Raw genomic sequence first — 18,813 nt, forward strand, 5'->3', positions numbered from 1 at the left:
TTAATTTAAACTATGGAACAAGTAGATCCCAATCAATTGTCAAGAAAGTTCAAGACCTTTTTAGGGTCCATGATTGTACACTTTTTAAATTGGAAAGGCATTCATTAAGGAATTATTGGACAACTTGCGAGACGTAGGCAGAATATTTCAAAGAAATGGTCTTAAAGAGGCACTCCCACTTGGTAACATTTTTAAAACACATTTTTTTAATGCCAACGGTCGATATTTGATGTGGCGACTCCGACCCCGAAAGTGTGTTGTTGTGCTGATTGACGATATTCTAAGGAGTCCTAAAACGTTCGAATGACGCAATTAATTTACCTCCTACTGCGATGACTTTATAGGCCTATACATCATTATCAATGCTCTTACCTCTGGTAATTCTTTTTTAAAACTTCTCCTTAGTTTTTGTCGTTTTCATTATTCTCAATCAATTGTATTAAATTTTTAAACAATACCACATAGATATCAGTTTTTACGTGTAAAATATTAGTTGCCTCTGATGACTACATTTTGTCGTCTGCCACACAGTTACGCGTGGTTCGATACATAGCGGCCGCCGCGTGTGGTATGCGCGCATGCCACGCGGCGGCCACTATGCATACTATGTATCAACCGCACCTATCTGTGCTATTCACCTATGTGAATTCTGGTGGAATCAGCAAACTTTGTTTTTCGTTTTTTTGCCGAGTCAGTAGGACTCGGCTTTCTCCCATGGGACATGACCGCTCACCGACGCGAGTGGTACTGCTGTGGCGTACAGCAGCGTCAGCGTAGACTCGTACTCCATAGCTTAGTTGACAATGGCCCCAGTGCCGAACGTTCTATGTTCGGAAGCTGAATTCAGGTGGGCCACCGGAATTCAAACTTTAACTTTTTTGAGGACATGTTTTTATCGATATCTCGCGATCCGCGCGCAGTCGCCTAGTCAAATATCGACCATTGGCATTAAAAAAATGTTTTAAAAATGTTAACAAGTAGGAGTGCCTCTTTAATAATGATAAAATCGCAATCTAAAAATGTGAACATTGTTTAGATATGCTCCATCTCTGATGAAAAGATTCAGCACATTGTTTCAACTTTTAGTTCAGTATTCATAAAGCAACCAGTCTGACATCTTTAATTTCACCAAGACCAGTAGGCCCACATCTAGGACTTTATCGAAAACTGTAATCCTAAACATCAAATACTTGGATATAATCATTCTTTTGAGTCTACAGGGTGTTTGTAGACATACAGTCATCACCAAGAATATTCTGGGTATCTATAAAACATTACACAACCATATATCCAAGAATAGTTGTCATATGTAGAAACATATGTACCTAGTACAAACATATGTAGGTAGCACATCAGTATTTTTTCCCAAGATGCACATAATAGCAAAATATGAGGAATTAAAATGAACGTTCACACACTGGGTATCTGTAAAACCTCAAAATATGATATGATTCTGGATTGTTTCGCTAAGATATTTGTTTGACAACATTCAAAATCACTTTTTTAGATAAAATATGGTAAAATACCAATCTGTGATATACTGTTTCTAACAATGTTATCATAATTTTCCCAACTAAGGCTTGTCTGAACTCATTTTGAAACTCTTGGAGTAAATAAAGTTTTCACTGTTTGCTTTTTGTAGAAATCAACAATTCAATTTGTCCTCACAGAGGTAACACCAGGATCATGTCCATTTTACATATTGAATGTCGGTATTAATTTGTTTCTCTGAGTACAAGAATTTCTGTGATTACTCTAGATTTTTACTCTTTAAAAGAGAATGGTTTAAACTTTCTTTGAGCAAAGTTTATGCAATATTGAAGTTCTCAGTTGGAGATGTATACTATCTCACTTCAGAAAAGTCAGAATCATACAGTGAGAAAAGTTGGCACGGTGTGATATCCATGTAAATAAAGTGAATAAAGTTTAGTATTTCATTGGAAATTACTTCAAGAAGACAGATATTCTTTGGGATAAATAAATTATACATATATATGTGTGTGTGTGTATGTATATATATATATATATATATATATATATATATATATATATATATATATATATATATGTGTGTGTGTGTATATGTGTGTGTGTGTGTGTGTGTAAAATCTGGCTGCCTTCCGAAGTCTTGAGTGACAGATTGTAAAGAACAATGTTTATGAATAGAAAACACTGTAGTAAGTAATCATATTGAGTCTGCACACATGATTGCAATCTTCACAATCTTCTTTTATTCAATTTCATATATTACAACTAAAAATTACATGAACCATCGGAAATCCCAAAATAAAAATTTCAAATAAAATATAATTAAACGATTACTGTACAGGTATAATGACTATAAAGCAATGCTACAAAAATATGTACATTTTTTTTGGTCACTGCGCCCACATTACAAAATGATTTTAGTGCCAAGGAAAATGACTGTTTTTTTAATGACAACACGTCTGATGTTTTAAGTATTATTTGTGAATTTATTACCTGACAAGAGATCTTGTAAAAAATAATAATTACAGTGTCATAAAATCATCTGTGTGCCTGACCAAAGTGTTTGCTATGTACATCAAAGGCAGTTAAAATTTACAATTTTCACTTTCATTTTGAGCTGTACAATGTAAACTAAATGTATTTGTACTTTTGTACAACTTGTCAGTTTGCTTAAAAGAAAAAAAAAGCATCTTGAAATTTGACAACAGCAGTTCTAATACACAAAGCTACCAACTCAAAATTGTATAAACTACAGCCTGACCTTACAATGTGAGTCAAACTTTTTAAACAAATTTTCATCGACATAAAATACTTGAGAACACAATTTACGATGGACATGAAAATTAGATACCAGACAGCAAATACAACATTTGAAAATCTCTACCATAGGGTAGAATAGTTATGTTAAAAAAAATCCCTCGATATGGTTTTATTTCTTTTAAGAAATTTTCATATCAAGCATTTCTTTCAGTACTATAAAGTTCATTTCCTAATGTTTTAGCAAACTCCCTCAACCATGGGCCTCACTCAGGTTTCAGTAAAATCTTATTCAGTGATGTAACATTTTGATGAGCCAATCAGAGTATGGGTATTAACTGAATATATAAATAGTCATGTGACTGTTCTTACCAAATCAGTGCCAAGTCTGTGCCCACATTGACACTTTGTTCCAATATTTCTATTGTTCCAATGTGACGCTTTACATTCAGGAATTATTTGAGGTACATGATTGGTACAGAATCACAAAGGAAAAACACAGGAAAGCACATTCAAAGATGTAAATATTGAAATCAACCATTCTACAATGATGGCAATATTTGCCAGTCTTTGTGTATTTACAAGAAGTTTCTTTCATTTACTAACTTCAGATGGAGGGACCTCGGCTTGATAATGCAGTTGTTGACAAACATGACATTACCAGAGTGATAAGGTAGTGTACATGTACAACAGGGATATTTCAGGGTAAAATTGTGTATCACAATTTATAAATTTAGGTTTAATCTCATACATATATATATTTTAGCTTCACTAATAGCCAACCACATGTACCTGCAAATACATCAAATGGCACACTATGCTGGGTATCAAGTGTTTGACCCTGTCTTTTAAGATGGACTCTGAGTAGACAGTTTAACACTGGCTCATTTCAACAAATCAGTGCTGTGGTACATTTCAGAGGATGAAGCAAGTTCATGGAAACACTTCAACCTTTGACCTCTATCAGAAAAGTGGAAGAAAACAAAACCACGTAACGTCCTCAAGCCATGTTCTGAACGCTGAGAATGTCAAATGTCAGTGTCGAGTCAAATGAGGTGTGGTGAAAAATTGCTAAGATTTGCTTCATCAACTGTGCGCATAGTATCAAATAGTCAGGATTATGGGTAATAGCATAAGATTATTCAGATTTTGTTGTTATTTACTATTGTGCAAGACCTTCAGTGTAAATCACTAGGTCCTTGATAAAATTCTGTTCCAGTTAATGAATAAGTTCAGTCACTTTTCAGATCTCACGTTTATTGTCACGAGGAAACGATAAATTTTCTCCGAATTCATCATAAACCGTCTTGAAGCCATGAGCGACGATTCATTGAATAAGCCATATCTATAATTTGCATAAATAACATCAAACTTGCACATTTTCATTTCTGTGAATTTCATCATGACACAAACCAAAATTACTGTAAAAGTTGTTCTGGAATCATCTCCTCAACCTTTCACAAGATGGCAGACAAAAAATTTCTCATTTAAGGACAGAACATTAAAACAGACACGTATGGTCCCTCTAAAGTGTCTGTGACAGGGTAACACACTTATTTTTTTGATAGATTGAAGGTTTAAAGTTTGTAGAGGTAAAATATCACGGAAAATGATTGCACATTAACACTTGTCAAAGTTGTAGTATGTTTGTCGTATCTTTGTTAAATAATGTGCTCAAGACATAATCTAGAATAAATAACCTGAATTCTGAAGTTCTTGTGGTGTATTCCAGGGAAACATGGAAATCTTTGAAACTAGGGTACTGTATTCCAGGATAAATAAAGTACACATTGAAGAATAAAGAATGACCACTAGACTGGGTACAGGTTTAAGTAGTCTGAATATTATCAAGGTATTGGTGTTGTCTTGAAATCATTTCGATTTTCCTTCAACATCTGTCATCACTCTGTTTTGGTGTTGAAGCACTGTACATGTGTAAGTCTCTGCTTGCCTGGACTCTGCAGATCCTCTCAAGTTGATTCTGTCATGTCTTGGGGAAACTTGCACACAGTGTATCGTCACAATATAGTTGTCATATCTGTCGTAATATTAGTTGGTAGGAAGTTACCGATGTCCACCATACCTGCAATCACAGGCAATACAGAACATGGCGTGTAAGAAATACTATGAAGTATTCATTTAATTCTCCATTTTTCATACACACATCAGTATTTATATAGCTCTATAACTTATTATTCAAATTCTGACTACCATTGATGTAAACAAACTCCATTCCCCCACCAAACCATTATCAGATTTCTGATTTCCTATAAACTGGTCACAATCAAAATGGTTGACAACAGACTTGGGTCAAACTTTGTTGGTAAAAGGGTCAATTTAAGGTGAAAGCACTCGTGTGAACTTAATGAAACACAACTGCACAAATATGTGTTACCTGCATTTTTTTATATATAGTACACCAGTCTTTCCAATATATATTTTCCATTTCATCTACAAAACCTTACTGCCTTTCATGAACAAACATTTAACTGGGCCTGATTCAGCGTGTATGAATGATTCTGAGTGTACTTTGGTGTTATGTTATTCTGACAACCTCAATTGCATTTTGGTATTGCCAAGAAAGGAGCACCGTAGCTTTATCTCCCGACAAAATTGCCTGCCACACTAAAGATCCCCATTCAAAATATGTAGTTTCTAATATTTCACAGTCTTCTATCAAATATGAGAGATTTCTCCTGGAAATATTTTAATCAGCACAGGTTTTTCTGTATTACTGAGACACTTGACTTCAACCAAAACTGTTGAAATGACTTGATAAGAGGGTAGACTTACTTGGCTGCCCAGTCTGTTCTACCATGGACTGGTTGAGCTCTGAGTCCCGGTGATCCTTTAGGATTGTACAGACCACCAGCTGCTCTGGTGTTCTTCCAACCACTGTAATCTGATGGAAAAGAAAAATTCAGACAAAAGATTTCACTCCCTACTGTGTGTTGCAAGTCAATGTAAAATAAACTTAACATATGAACCCATGAGGGATGCATGGATGTAAAATAGATTTTTACTGAGAGATATCTAATTATAGAAGTTGTCTCTAAACTTGTTAATTTTCATATGTATTGTATTGGTATGTATGTGTAGAGTACCAAATAATTTGACTTTTGCCAGTCCAGATAACATCTCTGCCAACACAAAATTACCAGTGGATGTGAAAATATATTACAACTTACAAGTAGTCCTATTAATTAAATGCACTACCTAGTTTGGTCAACAAAAGATACTATTTTCAAGACACCACTTGTTTGCTTTATTTTAGATCCAACAAACCAGATATACCCCCTAGTTTGGTTGATACTAAACACTACCTACAGGAAATACACCCTAGTTTCATGATTCTACTTACCAGATATACCCCTTAGTTTTGGTTGATACTAAATACTACCTACAGGAAATGCCCCCTAGTTTCATGATTTTACTTACCAGATATACCCCCTAGTTTAGTTGTACTGTCTTTCTTGGTTTGGAATGTTGATGGAACATAGCCACCAGCTGATGAATAGTCATCTCCTATTGGCTGAACACCTCTACGTCCACCAATTGCATAACCACCACCAATACCACCTGAACGGACCAATAAAATAGCATGAAAAATTCAGTAACTATGTCTGCTAATTTCCAACAATGTTTCTTCATCCCATGGCAAGCAATATATATGATAAACCATTGTTGCTGTTGTAAAACATTAGTTTCTTTAAGCAATGTTTAGTTATTAAAATCTTGATTTCAATTCTACCTCAAAGATCATATTTCTTTCTTCATTGCAAATTAAGTATATCATTGTTTAGAGCTTAACCATCAGCATGAGGACCTAACATAAATTTGTTCATATCAATATGTATTGAAATGTATGTTGTTTGTTTTTGTTTTGTTGTGTAGTTTCCCAGTGTTCTCCTTATCAGTATGTTAATATATTTCATATGTGTGCACAATGCAGGTATATCACTATGCTGATCTACAGCAACTCTATGAGGAAAAAGACTTTACTACAACTACAGGTTGATCACAAGCCACATGAAAACTACTAAATCTAATAAACTCAACACAGGAAACAAAACATGCAAAGGAGACACAAGAGCCTTGGCATTGACAATGCTTATTTTCTAGAATTTTACACCCAATTTTCACTGATAGCCCATAATGACAAACGACCAGTTGTTTTCTCCCAGATATCTAGATGCTCCAATATACAAAACAACATGTTGACAACAGAGGAATTAGGGGAATTTGTTTGGAAAATATTCATTGGCATTTATGTAGTTTTTCCTGTATTTTAATAGTTTTTCCTGTATTTTTGTAAATTAAAGTCTATGACTAGAAAGCTCTTAGCAAGATTGCTCAGCTGTAATGTTTTATATTTGTGTAATGCCGCTTACAGTATATCACTTAAGGTGGTCAGACGACATCTGGAAAGGGAGGTATCATAAAACCTTAGATGTCATTGTTTGCCTTCCACATTATACAAATGTCGTAATTCATAAGAAATCAACATTTGAATGTAATTCTGTGTTCCAGTCAGATACTATCTAGCCAATAAAGGCAAGTCATTGGAGATACTGACTCCTAATTATAAGTAATGTATGCATCATTCTGGAACAGAGGTTACATGGCTACAGTGTAACAAATAGCAACATATTGACTGTGATGGTTTACATAAAGAGGCAATAGCATCATATTATTGACTGTTCCTGAGGGGCAATAGTATGGCATTATTGCCCTACCATATAAGCTAAGTATGTATATTGTATGGGAAGGTTTGCAATGCCAAGGTTAAGGGTGAATAAATGAACGTAGTATGAATACAATGACACAGAGAGGTCTGAACAGAAAACAGACAACATCACAAAGCTACTTGCAACCTAAGAGGCTGATATCGCATTTGTTTTAGGCATATGTAACTCCTCGGTCAATAACACTGGCCTAAATAAAACAAAAATATTCATGAATGATCAAAATGACATTATTATCTCAAAATGATAACACGTGACTATCTCTCCTCTGTATTCATTTTAAATTATGCCTTTCCTGATTTGGGATTTCAACTACTACAGTATTTCATCAATTTTTCACCAGCATGTACCATATTACTCACAGCAAATTTCTTACACTACACTGATTAATCTTGATTGCTTTTGATCAAAAAAGACTCAAAAAAACTTGAAAACAGAATTCTTACTATGTCTTTTCAGAATGAAAATGCTACCATAACTTTTTTCAATCAAATTTTGAATTATTTCATCACAAAATGAATGAGAAAGTACCAGATGTCTGCAATTTAACATAAAAAAAATTTAATACAGTCTTGAATCCGTTTCTGATAAGGATTTTACCAACCCTATTATCTAAGTCTGCGAATGTGAGAAAATGGAAACTGAAACGCAATCTTTGTAATTTCTATGATATGCTAGTCAAAGTTTTCATGACTGAGATCAATAAAATTATGTATGCAAGGATTTATTTTTTATGGAAATCTGATAATTATTATGTTGGTGCAAGTTATGAAAGATTCAGGAGAGAAATAAGAGAGACAAACACTTGCCAAATATATCATTCTTTCTGTAATATGACATACCACCCAAAGATGGTTTTGATTGTTGGTACAATCCAAGACCTCGTCCATGAGATGAGTCCTGGTCTTTCTTCAAATCTTTTTTACTTGAATTCATGCCTACAAACGAAAAGACATGATACATGAAACGTGACTCAAACTTGTCAAAAAATCTTAGAATATATCCCTGTGCAGAGCAATGGGTTAGACCAGGACATTTCATACTTAGGCACAGAAGAGGTATATAGTTACCGACATAAACGTTTTATCCAACCCTAAGAGTCAAACTGTATGAGATTTGTGGTCCTGAGAGCAAAACAATGTAATACCTTCCATTTTTTTCTGCACACACCACAGTGGACTCTTCATTTGCTTGTTTTGCATAAGGCACCAAATTTGATCACGCATGTCTTGTTGCCACAAATGGATCTTGCATCGAATTCGCTTTTAAATTATCATCAAACACACAACTGTCAACTTTGGATCACAAGTGTGTTAGATTTCGGAAATCCTAGCCTGGACTGGAAATAGCCTCATAAAGTGTCAAATCTGGACAGACAGTGATATCATGCATAAAGAGATGTGTCTGGACAGGAAGTGACATCATGAAAGTGACATGTGGCTTACCTGGTAAATACCTAGCCTGTGTCAAATAGTGTTGTTTGGCCGATGATATTGATGATCTCCCTGAGTCGATTCTGGAATTTGGTTTATTCATCAGTGCAAACCCTGACTTCTTATTGCTGGGTGGTGACCTAGAGAATTGACATAAAAGATGAGAGCAGTCTTTAGTTTACAGAAAGACATGAAACAAAATTACAACTGAGTGACTCATGAAACAGCAGTGTCATTGATTATGTGAAAACTTAATATTTCTTTATTTCAGTCTTGTGATTATACAGAAAGTCCTTTACATTCTGTCAGGGAGTGGTTTATTCTCTCTCTTAGAAAACAAAAATTCAATATTTTTTTTTTTTGTATAGGGAGACTATTGCAAGCCAATGAGCTGTACCTCTTTGCTTATTAATTATGTAAATACGAAGAACAACTTGTTCCGTAAATTTATGCCGTGGAGAATTTATATCAAGTGACTGTTATTGCAAGGCCTGTGAACTCAAACCATACGGTTTACTTCAAGTTCAAAACAAAGTGATAGAACAGTAATCCTGCTAAGTGTTTGACATAAAGAACAACTACAACAAGATCAAACATAATGGTTCATCTTCACTGCTATCTTGTCATTAGTTTTACAGAGTCATTAAACAAATCTTCAAATTCTACTCACCCGAATAAGTCATCATCGTCATCCCAGTCAAATAATGACTTCTTCTTCACTTCTTTCTTGGTTTCCTTGGCAACAGGAGGCAAAGCTGCTTTCTTGTGATCAATATGGTAATCCATATCATCCATCAAGTCATCAAAACTGTCCTTGACCTTGGGTTGACCCCATCGCCTCCTTCCACTCTTTGCTGCATGAGATGCATTCAAGTTTTCTTTCATGGGTGCTTTGTTTCCAATTCCCGGAAGCGGGTTTGTTTTCTGGTTGGAAATGTCATTCAGATAGTCTTTTTTGTTGTCCTTGTTTGCTAAGTAGGAAGGTTGTTTGGGTTGAGCTGGAGGATGGGGTTGTTTTGTGACTGGTTGTGATGAAAATCCAAATTCGTCGTCATCGTCATCATCATCAAACATAGAGTACTCTTGTTTCTTTTGTTGGGTCTTCTGATATTGATATTGTTGTTGTTGTTGTTGTTGTTGTCTGTTCTTTGCAGAGTAAGTATTTTGTTTTGTTGACACATCGTCATCAAAGATACCACCGTATTGTTTCTGTTTGGTTGCATATGAATTATGATGTTGTTGTTTAGGTGGCGGGGGTGCCGGTTGGTAGTTCTGCTGTGTTCCCATCTGCATGGATGGCTGAAACTGCGGTTTTGTTCCAAGATTCTGACCCACTTGGAAGTATGGGTATCGTAATGACTGCGGGAAAAAATAAAATTGTGTAAGAAATAATGTAATAGCATGTCTGGGCTTTGAAACATAAATATGAGCTGAAAATAACTGTCCAATAAAGCATACAAAGCAGAGGAGATTTGGCAGGCGGTACACGAAGTAAGAAATGTTGATAAAACTCTTAAAAAGCAATACTGCGGAGATATTGTAAATTGATAAATTCAATGACTGCAAGATATTATCAAGTTTTCAGTCTCACTATACTTCACTTGAGAGTGCTATCTGAAAGAGCGCCCTCTAGAGTTGAAACTCACCTGCGCCGCTGTGGGTCGTTTCTGTGGATTCCAATGTAACATGTCCCTCATCAATGTGATGGCTTCATTGCTGGCATTGGGAATAAGGGTCTTTAAATTCACAGCCACACACTGGGGAAATTTGAAATTCATTGCAGTTGCTAGTCTGTAGCCTTCCTCCCAAACCTCCTGTCAGCAAGAAAACATTCAGTGAATTGTAGAGTTTATTTATACTTCACTATATTATACTATGTCATCCTCTTTTCACGATGCTGAATTTTTCAACATCCTATTTGAATTTGAACTTGCATTTCTCATTCATGCTCACGGCATCTCAAGAAATTTGAGAAATTTTTGTTCAAACACAAACGCAGCATACATGTAATTTTGATATTTCAAAACATAAGCTCAGATTTTAATGGCAACTTAACAGATGACTGATCTAATAAACTGTAACTTGTGAATGATAGTTTGATGACCAAGTTAATCAGAAATCAGAATTATTTCAATAAAATTAAGTCTGGTGATTGTCAAATACAAGCCTCTGGGACAAAAAGGAGATTAATTCTTGTGTAAATTGTCATTTATTCAATAAAAGAACACAAGTATTTTGAAGAAACTCCTGTTGTTTCATGATCAACACATATCATTATTCTTATACATGATAGCATGCTACTGGTAACTTCTTAGTTTGCTTTCTGTGATATTGTTTTAATGTTTGCATCTTGTTGATAATCTTTGATATTTGGATGAAAATCGAATTATTCTTGGAGACAGAAAACTGGATATTTGTTGTTTAGGTAGACTGATATCAGATGAAAATTTTGTGTTCTGACTCACCTTTTTAGGAGTTCCAAGTACAGAACATATTTTGAATATTTCATCAATTTCACTACTACCGGGAAACAATGGCCTAAGTGTGTATAATTCTGCCATGATACAACCCAGTGCCCAGATGTCAATAGGTGAACTGTAATTGGTAGACCGTAGCAGTACTTCTGGTGCACGATACCTATAACAAATAATAAATAGACAGTCAATTTTGTAGATACGAGCAAACCAAATCTGGGTATCTGGTTAGATGGGTTCCAACAGAATAAAGACAATTTAACATTATCACAACTAATCCATCAACCTTCTGACTACAGCCCACACAATTTGATAAAAGTATAGCAGTCATCAATTGAAAAAAGTTCTATATGGTTTCATCAAATAATTTCATGATGGTACATAATGTACATATACAATGCCAAAATGCTGACCATTCATAACATGTTGAAGCAGCTGATAAATTTTCTTCCCGTAAGACAAATATTTTGATATATCTGATATTGCACATTTTTATTTTCATACTGTTAATTAGATGACAAATGTTGGAAATTCCATCAAAGTTACCATTTATTCCAGACAGCATTTCTGATGAAATTCTTTCAGACTGATGTAAATGCAAGTCTGATTTTACGGATGAAATCTTCACAAACTTCCATTTGTACCATAATTAGACAGAACATGCATTTGAAAAATAAGGCCACTCACCCCTTGATTCATTATTATGCACTTTGACTCACACAATGTTTGACATAAAGTTTTTACTCACCATCTTGTTGACACATAATCTGTGTACGGCGGTCGTGAACGAATTTCCCTCGCTAAACCAAAATCTGCTATTTTCACCAGCTCTGGTCCTGAACATAGTAAATTTTCTGGTTTCATATCTCGATGGAAAAATCCTGATGAATAAAATGAAAAAAAAAAAACCATGTAGATCCTGAATAAGACATGTAGTGATGCAGACACCCTGTACTACACTGGCAACACATGTAACATTTGAATTGGAATGTTTGAATGACATGACCAGGAAACAACCTTATCATTACATCTACTGAATCACAATGGGTATTAGCACAATATTTCTCTGTGATAGCACCAATGCTCCAGCAAGTGTCCGTCCCTATATTTGGATAAGTTTCACATGGAGGTAAGATTTGGGCAAGTGACCACCTTGATTTTCCAGTTGACAATCTCAGGATGCGTTATTTTTTTTCGATTTTCATAAGCACTATGCTTGCACTATGCTACAAGTAATGAAATACAGGGCAAGACTTGAATATTGTCTTCCTTGAGATGCTGAAATGACATGATTCATTGTTCTTTCATGACAACTGTTACTGTTGTTGTCCATAATGATATTTTCCTTTTTGTTAATTAGTTGTAAAATAAGAACCCGTTTAACCTTATAGGCATTCTGTTCACACTATATGTACAGCCCTGTGGTTGCTCTTGCAGTTGTAATGGAAGAGTGCCACATTAATAAAGATTGTTTATTTTGATGTATTTTCAATATTTCAGCAAATGGAAGTATTAAGGAAATAATGGAACTTGGAAGAGCGCTGGTGTCAATCGGGGAAGACCACAGGCCATTTGCATGACAATTGCCAGCAAGTTGCTATCACTGTTGAACATGTCCAGGTCAAAACTCAAGTTTCTGAAGAAAATTACAATCTCCCCACCCTTGTGCTTACACAGGGAATTACAGTAATTATTGTTTTTATGAAATTGTTGACACTATCCTTACAGTGATCAAATATATAGAAGAATAATATTGTAGTATTTACTATGTTTTACATGGCATATGTCAAGCAAATTAAACACACTGATGAGATGGAAAGAAATGGCATTTTAATTATCTCTGTGCGTCAACACTTTTTATTCAGACAGATCCCATCTGCTAGAAATTCAGCATGAAACAAGTCATTTACTGTATCATGTGTTTAATATCTCCCTGTGGAAAAGAAAGACATTTGAGTGTAAATTTACATGTGATATTCACAATCAAACAGGCAATGTATGAAATATTGTCATGCGTATAAACAAAGAACTGCTATATGATAGATTAAGCAGTGCAGTACTGTTGTCCAGACAAACACACTTACACTAATTGATTACATGTTACCGGCAGGAAGTTTTTACCCAATTTTTATGTTTACGGTACTTCAGTATTTTCAAATTAAAAAACATTCCACAATGGAGAAATATAAATTGTCTGGGAGTACATGTAATTCAGGGAGAAAATACTGTTTGTATTACATATGGATTAATAACATGGGATTGCCATGGTTACGTTTTATCTATGGCTGGTATAGAATCATTGTAATGCTTTGATGAAGACCATTCTTCATGTCAGAGTCTTTTCAAAGCTGTCATTTATAAAGTCTTACTTTCTGTGTATTCAAAACTATCCAATCTGACATCACATTTCTCAGACCAGCTTTCAATTCATAGATTTCATTTTCTTTTCTGTGTTTATTTCCTGACAACTATTGATATTACTTTATAAATGATGGATCGTAACGGGATGAAATATTTCTACACAAAGCAAAACCCAGTCTCATCGGAGCCAGTGAACCCAGTGTAAGGAATAAACTTACACACAAGCCCTTTTTTCCAAAGATTGAAATGCAGCATCTACGTATGAGACACTTCTCTTGAAAATTCATAGGATATTCAGATGCAATACCAGAGTCTATTTGTTGATTTTTCTATTTTCTCAGAAATACTGATTCTTCAGGGAAATGACAGCTTAACAGATGTCTCACTGTCTTCTTGACATGGAAAGAACATTCTTTCTTCCCATCCTTACAGCACATGATAATACATTATTTCTTATCAGGTAATACTTGACAAAATTTATTCTGCACCACAACGTGGCCATTGTTTTCACAGCCAAATAAGAGTATTCATCGAAATGCACCTTCGTTTTCCCCAAGTCTACTCAATGCATTAGATACAACCCATGTTTCTGTGTCTATAGATACAAACTCATGTTTCCGTGTTGATATCCATGTATCTGTTTGTCTCCACGTCTACTTCCCTGTCTGTCTCAGTGTACAGTATATCTTTCACCACCTTATCATCATTAAAATCTACATATCTGTCAGTCTACCTGTCTGTCTATGTGTTTGTTAGTCTACATATACAGGTTTCATGGATGAGGTACCGGAGAGCAGTGACTAATAACGTTGATGGGCTAGCTAGTCTTGAATGTTTGGAACACAGCCAGACATGACAACCACACGTACACATTGCTGGTATGAGTACATCAGCCCAACCATCATGCCCTAAGCTATATAACCTCATTAAACAATCAATGAATCAGTTTTACTGACTAATGGACGCTGCCCTATAAACTGAATTGCTGAAATATTCTTAATCCTCTTTCTACCAGGCTCCATGGACAAACCATAGAAATAAATACCGCTTGAGAGAATGAGGATTTCAGTCTGTATCTTGTGTTGGCACCATGCTATCTGGAAATGTGCTATTTCAAAATTTTATTGGGCAATAAGTTTTTCTGTATTTGGATTGTCATTTTACTTCAGGTCAGTTGACTTTGCCATAGTGAATTATTACAATGGTTTTCCCTAGGCAAATATAACACAGAACTTCTAGAATTGATATCATAATATAAATATGTGCCATTGTTATCATTGATAATTGTATTATTTTCTCCCCCCTTTTTGTAACTCAAGATATTTTATTGGTCTTGCTTTAATGATAATATTATTTCACTTGTTATCACCTGGTGAATGCTTTGGTTTTTAACATGTCTTTTTCAATACATCATTTTTTTGAATGTATATATCTGTTTAATATTTTATATAAATTTTCTGTTTTCTGCAATGTCAACATCCAAAAATAAATAAATGAATGAGAAAAGAAACATAAAGTCTATCAACGTGACTATGATATATGGACAGTCTTTGCTGTAACCATGAACACCAATTGCTAGAAATCCTGATTGTGTTGTGCAAGTAGATATGATGTAATAGTTCTGTGTTTACTTACCATGTTTGTGCATAAATGCTAAACCTTGCAAAATTTGATAAATGATATTACGTATGATGGATTCGGGTAGTAACCGATCTCTGAAAATTAAGAAAACATTTTCCATTAATGTTGTGACTTATGCGTTTTACTCTATGTCCAGGCACGATATCTCACAATTTGAACATTTTAACCCTCTTAGTGCTGTAATTTTTCCCACCAAAATTTTTGTGCAACATTTTACCAATTATCATGAAATTTTCTTTAATTCTTTTGATAGTTTTGAACCAGATGGACATCATATTTCATTGGCTACAGTTTTTTTATCAAATCTGAAAAAAATTTGGGTGGGTATATTTTATGAAAGGAGACAAAAATTGACTTTGGCGCTAAAAGGGTTAAATTCTTGTGAGTTTTGTAAACCATTCTATCACCCTCTTTATTACTATATGTACTAATCCAAGTAGAATTTTATAATTGAAACTATGGGATCAATCCCAAATTAAATTTATTCCATGAAATCTTAGTGCGGCATGATGTTTGGCTGCAACTACAATAACAAAGTTCCCATCATGCAATTCTCCTAGATGAGAATTTCCCCTGACATTGCTTCAAACTACTGGGTTCCATTTGTCCAAACAGTGTGGGTCTGTGTCTAATGACACTGTGTTGAACAAGATGCACTGACTTTACACAATAAGGCCAAAGTAATTAAATTCTTTGTTTTGCGTCCACTCTAAATGGGAAACGGTACGCGGCTAAGCGGCTGAAAAACACACACAAGAAAACTAACACAATGTAATTTGATTGCAGCAAATAAAAAATTGTAACATAATTTTAGTTCAGAAAAGCTAAGCGGTCATGTCCTAAAATTTCCTATTCAAATACATTGTGTGTGTTTTTCATGAAAACCTTAAAAACCTATGCAGGTGGGGACGCAAAACAAAGAATTTAATTACTTTGGCCTAATGCACTTTTACTTCAAATTGCACATTATTCTTATCTGTGTCACAGTACAGTCATGTGACACACAGGGAAATGAATGCATTGTTACATTAGATCTAACAACGACCAACCACTGAATAGAACTGATTGGTTGAATTCAACCAACTGTCCAGGATCGAGAACTTTGTATCCTTAATATCAATCATCAACACACACTTTATGGGCAAATATTGATTTGCTCAAACATCAATAACTGCAGTGTCTACTGGTATATCTAATAGCCACTATTATTCTTAACCTGTCAACACAGTCCCTCATACCATTCCATTCTATTCATTTTGTCATGACTGGCTGTATTGAACAGGGGTGATATTTACAGTAAATGGGTCTGACACAGTGGCAATGGGTTCAAATGTCAAACCATTACAAAGTGAACTCAAAGGGTCAAAATGGCACATGCAGCTATCGACAGCCCACACATTTCTCAAAATTCACACAATTATATTGGTTTTGCAGGCAAATCAAAATAGTTATACCTCGAAAAATGTGCAGGAGTATAACACGTAGGTGACTTGGACCAGATGCTGTCTCTTTTTAACAATGGCATGGAAAAGATTTAATTGGCATTGATGAATATTGCATTGTTTGGCCAGAAAATACATCATTATTTTCACCATTTCAAGTAGGATCAATTGATATCATTTCATCGTTACAATGAGATAACAACCTTGAAATTCCTTGCTTTTATTCAGTGGGATTGAAATTAATGAACAGATTGAACTGAGCTTGAACAAAGCGTTGGTGAACTTTGACATGAGGTTTTATGGACTTTGTAATGAGAGATGTAGGACAGCACGGCTGGAATTTGACCAATAATCAATTGTGGAATTGACTAGTAATTGCAAATAATCTGGCACCTGAAATCTAAAAGAAAATCATTCAAATTGCAATGAAATTGAATATGAATGATATGCTGGTAGATACCGACTTATGTAATTGACATCACTAGACAAGATAGTTACAATGTCACTGAACAACACTGTTCCCCAGCAGAGAATTTCCAAACTGCAATATGTTACAAGTTGACAAATTTTAGTTATAGCTTTGTTAGAAACGAGGTCATGATGTGATCAGTGAGTTAAATTTTAGACGACACCATATGTCACTCAGCTGATTACACATCAATGCATGGCAACACAGGATTTTTGCCATGCTCTGCGTTTTATTACTATGTTGCTAAATATAGTTCAGGAAAAATGATAAATTATTAATCATGAATTCTTTGCCATTTCACAAAAGCTAGCATATCTCTGATATTAAAACGTCATAATGAGAAAAGTGCAAAGATGAATGCTTGGCAAATTCCAATTTTACAGATCAACGATAAATTATACTGCAATATCAGAATAATGTCATAAATTGGTGTCTATTGAATTCTTCCAGAATTTTTGGAGTAATGTTTTTGGGAAACTAACATTATCTCATTTACATAATAAATCATACACATAATTCATGAGACTGACACCTACTGGTACATGTATACTACTAATGACATCCAAACTGTTTTCAATGCTAATACTCTGATTGGAATACAATTACCAAAAATAATAATTGTCACATTCATATTTTTATCATGAAAAAAGATCAAAATCATGATGTTACTTTGGCGACAACTAGACTTAGCTGGAATGAAAGCTGTCAAGGTAATTCTAGCTGGACTGCCCTGGCCAAAGACTGAACCCTGATGGCTCACGCATTTGACAACAGAGGGCACAGTGAGTTCAACATAGACAAGTTATTCAGACTCAGTGTGGTACAGCTAAATGCTGCAATAATATCCAGAACGAGACTTTGTGCATTAAATACAGACTGCAATTACTAGAACAATATTAAAGTTACTGAGCATATTATAAAGGTATCAAATTATGCATAACACAATGACATTTATGACCCGATTTGTAATTTGTACAAAACCCATGAAAGGTACACAGCAACACTACATCCTCTCGGGCCTGACCACCTACATAGGTCTGATTCAAGGTATGTTACCAGAAAGTCAGGCCTCAAAGGGTTAATGAGTCCTATGAATACACATCGGTGTACAGACACACCAGTCATTTACAAATCCACAGTAGAGGAGTTTTGCCATGTCGGATTGAATGAAAAATGCATAGATTCTAAAGAAATGATATTGAAATATTGTCCGTCACAGAAAGACATGACATACAGCGCAGTGTATTGCCACCATTGTCACGAGCACTTACAAAATCTATATCAATGCTCAGTAACAATGCTGTGTATCTGAATTGTATGTATAATCATGATAATCAAATACATACAATAATCATCAATTTATTCACAAGATGCGACTTTCATGTTGTTATACTAGTAGTCTTGTTTCAACAAATATTGTCAGTTTTTTCTTGATACCTGAAGTCATAACAAAGGTTTCGTGGAATCATTTCTGATTGGACAATATGTCCTAGAATCACATCT

At 34.8% G+C, this 18,813-nt stretch overlaps 1 protein-coding gene across 2 annotated transcripts in view; it reads right to left on the minus strand.

The window, feature by feature from the left end:
• Positions 1–2,208: 2,208 nt before the first annotated feature.
• LOC139133927 (serine/threonine-protein kinase MAK-like) overlaps positions 2,209–18,813 on the minus strand; it is a 30,466-nt gene continuing 13,861 nt past the window's right edge. The window contains exons 5-14 of one of the 2 annotated variants that reach the window (XM_070700724.1): positions 15,394–15,473; positions 12,146–12,278; positions 11,389–11,560; positions 10,570–10,737; positions 9,594–10,282; positions 8,936–9,063; positions 8,333–8,428; positions 6,184–6,324; positions 5,539–5,647; positions 2,209–4,828 (exon numbers count right to left, since the gene is read on the minus strand). In XM_070700724.1, coding sequence (XP_070556825.1) covers positions 4,810–4,828; positions 5,539–5,647; positions 6,184–6,324; positions 8,333–8,428; positions 8,936–9,063; positions 9,594–10,282; positions 10,570–10,737; positions 11,389–11,560; positions 12,146–12,278; positions 15,394–15,473 — 1,735 coding nt within the window. In that variant the 3' untranslated portion in view covers positions 2,209–4,809. Of the gene's footprint in view, positions 4,829–5,538; positions 5,648–6,183; positions 6,325–8,299; positions 8,429–8,935; positions 9,064–9,593; positions 10,283–10,569; positions 10,738–11,388; positions 11,561–12,145; positions 12,279–15,393; positions 15,474–18,813 lie in introns of both variants that reach the window. The other variant, XM_070700723.1, reaches the window with a different exon arrangement.

Source organism: Ptychodera flava, chromosome 5 (genome assembly GCF_041260155.1).
Source record: "Ptychodera flava strain L36383 chromosome 5, AS_Pfla_20210202, whole genome shotgun sequence".
Lineage (NCBI taxonomy): Eukaryota > Metazoa > Hemichordata > Enteropneusta > Ptychoderidae > Ptychodera > Ptychodera flava.